Genomic DNA, 1,691 nt, shown 5'->3' on the forward strand with positions numbered 1-1,691 from the left:
TTTTAAATACATCACTACAAACTCCCAGACTACATTCTCCTTTGAAAGGTCTTTTGGTTAGAAATTTATTATAGTAACGCCTAATTATCTGAGAATTTATTTTCCATAACTAAATTTCCTAACAGATTAGCACTCTCTTACACTCTTTCATCACTGTGTGACAGGCTTTGGCCTGGTAGTCTGATAAAACGAAACAATGAAGAAACTAATCATTACAGGGCCTCCCATCAAGCCTTGACCTCTCCATCACCCTTATCCTTCTCCAAGTCATCACAGTCATATCTAATTCCCTTCATCCAAGGCAGTGATTCTCAACCAGGGACATGTACTGGGGTCACCTGCAGAGCTTTTCAAAATACATCTGCTAGGGCCATGGCCTGGGACTGTGTATTTTGACAATTTTATGCAAATGATTCTTAGGCATATCTAACTGTGAAACACATATTTAGGTGGGCAAGGAAAGGAGCTATTCCGAAGAATTAACTCTCTCATTCTGAAGGGGAAATGAGCAAAAGTGTGACAATCACCAGACAAAACTACATGATCAAAATTAAAAGGAGAACAAGAAGACAAAATAACATAGACTATTAGGTTGAGAACGACCCGAGGGGCACCTGCTTCAGTTTACAACAAGTCACTATTTTTTTAACAGTTAAGTGACTCAAAATGTATTATCATTTAAAAAAGCATATTCTAAGTTCTAGCTCAGAAGGCAGAGTAAACATCCTAGGTGCAATATTCCATTATCAGACTCAATGCATGCCAAGGGTCAAGGTGGTTGACAGACCGTTGCAATTCCCATCTGTAAATTAAAAGCTGGTGTTTGTTTTTTGCTATTATTCTAAAAAAAAAGTTTTGAAAAGGTTCAATTCAAAATCATGACCCACATACTTTTTTTTTTTTGAGATGGAGTCTTACTCTGTCACCTAGGCTGGAGTGCAGTGGCATGATCTCTGCTCACTGCGACCTCCGCCTCCCAGGTTCAAGCAATTCTCATGCCTCAGCCTCCCAAGGAACTGGGATTACAGGCATGAGCCACCACGCCTGGCTAATTTTTTATTTTTAGTAGAGATGAGGTGTTATCAATTTGGCCAGGTTGGTCTAGAACTCCTGACCTCAAGTGATGCAGGCTCCCAAAGTGCTGGGATTAAAGGTGTAAACCACTCTGCCCAGCCATGACCCATATACTTTTTAAAACAAGGTATTTACTCTTTTGCCTCCTAGAAAATTTAAGGCCAACTAGAAACACTAATACAAGTATTTTCAATTTGTCATGACTGCTCTTCAGTGACTGCAAACAACCCACAATAATGACTCTACGCTCACTCTCTATTCAGTGGATTGGAGGCTGAGTCAGCAACAGTGTAAAAGCTAAACACAAAAGGTTCTAAATAATTTAAAAAGAAAAAAAAGTCTTACCTTTGGTTTTTTGTTCCGTGACCTGCAAAATAAACAAATAAAAGTAAATGAGATTTGCTTTTTAATTCATTACTATATTTTCAGACTACTTTAATTCTGATAACTCAAGCAATTCAAGCTGTCAGACAGATACACAGGCGTAGCCAAAATCCAGAAAAAGGAGCTGGGAGTCAGTTCAGACATCCTTCCAAAGACTAGCCTTATGTCCAGTTATAATTTACATGACCACCATTAGGAAAAATAGTAAAACTTTAAAAACTGATATACCTTCA

The 1,691-nt window shown here is 38.3% G+C and overlaps 1 protein-coding gene across 7 annotated transcripts in view; it reads right to left on the reverse strand.

Moving 5' to 3' along the window:
• The window catches only part of TNRC6B (trinucleotide repeat containing adaptor 6B), a 266,719-nt gene that overhangs the window by 63,781 nt on the left and 201,247 nt on the right, over positions 1 to 1,691 (reverse strand). For all 7 annotated transcript variants that reach the window (XM_017544738.2, XM_017544739.2, XM_017544743.2 and 4 more), the window contains one exon: positions 1,420 to 1,441. In XM_017544738.2, coding sequence (XP_017400227.1) covers positions 1,420 to 1,441 — 22 coding nt within the window. The remainder of the gene's footprint in view (positions 1 to 1,419; positions 1,442 to 1,691) is intronic.

The sequence above is a fragment of the Cebus imitator genome, unplaced genomic scaffold (assembly GCF_001604975.1).
Source record: "Cebus imitator isolate Cc_AM_T3 unplaced genomic scaffold, Cebus_imitator-1.0 Scaffold170, whole genome shotgun sequence".
NCBI classification, from domain to species: Eukaryota; Metazoa; Chordata; class Mammalia; order Primates; family Cebidae; genus Cebus; species Cebus imitator.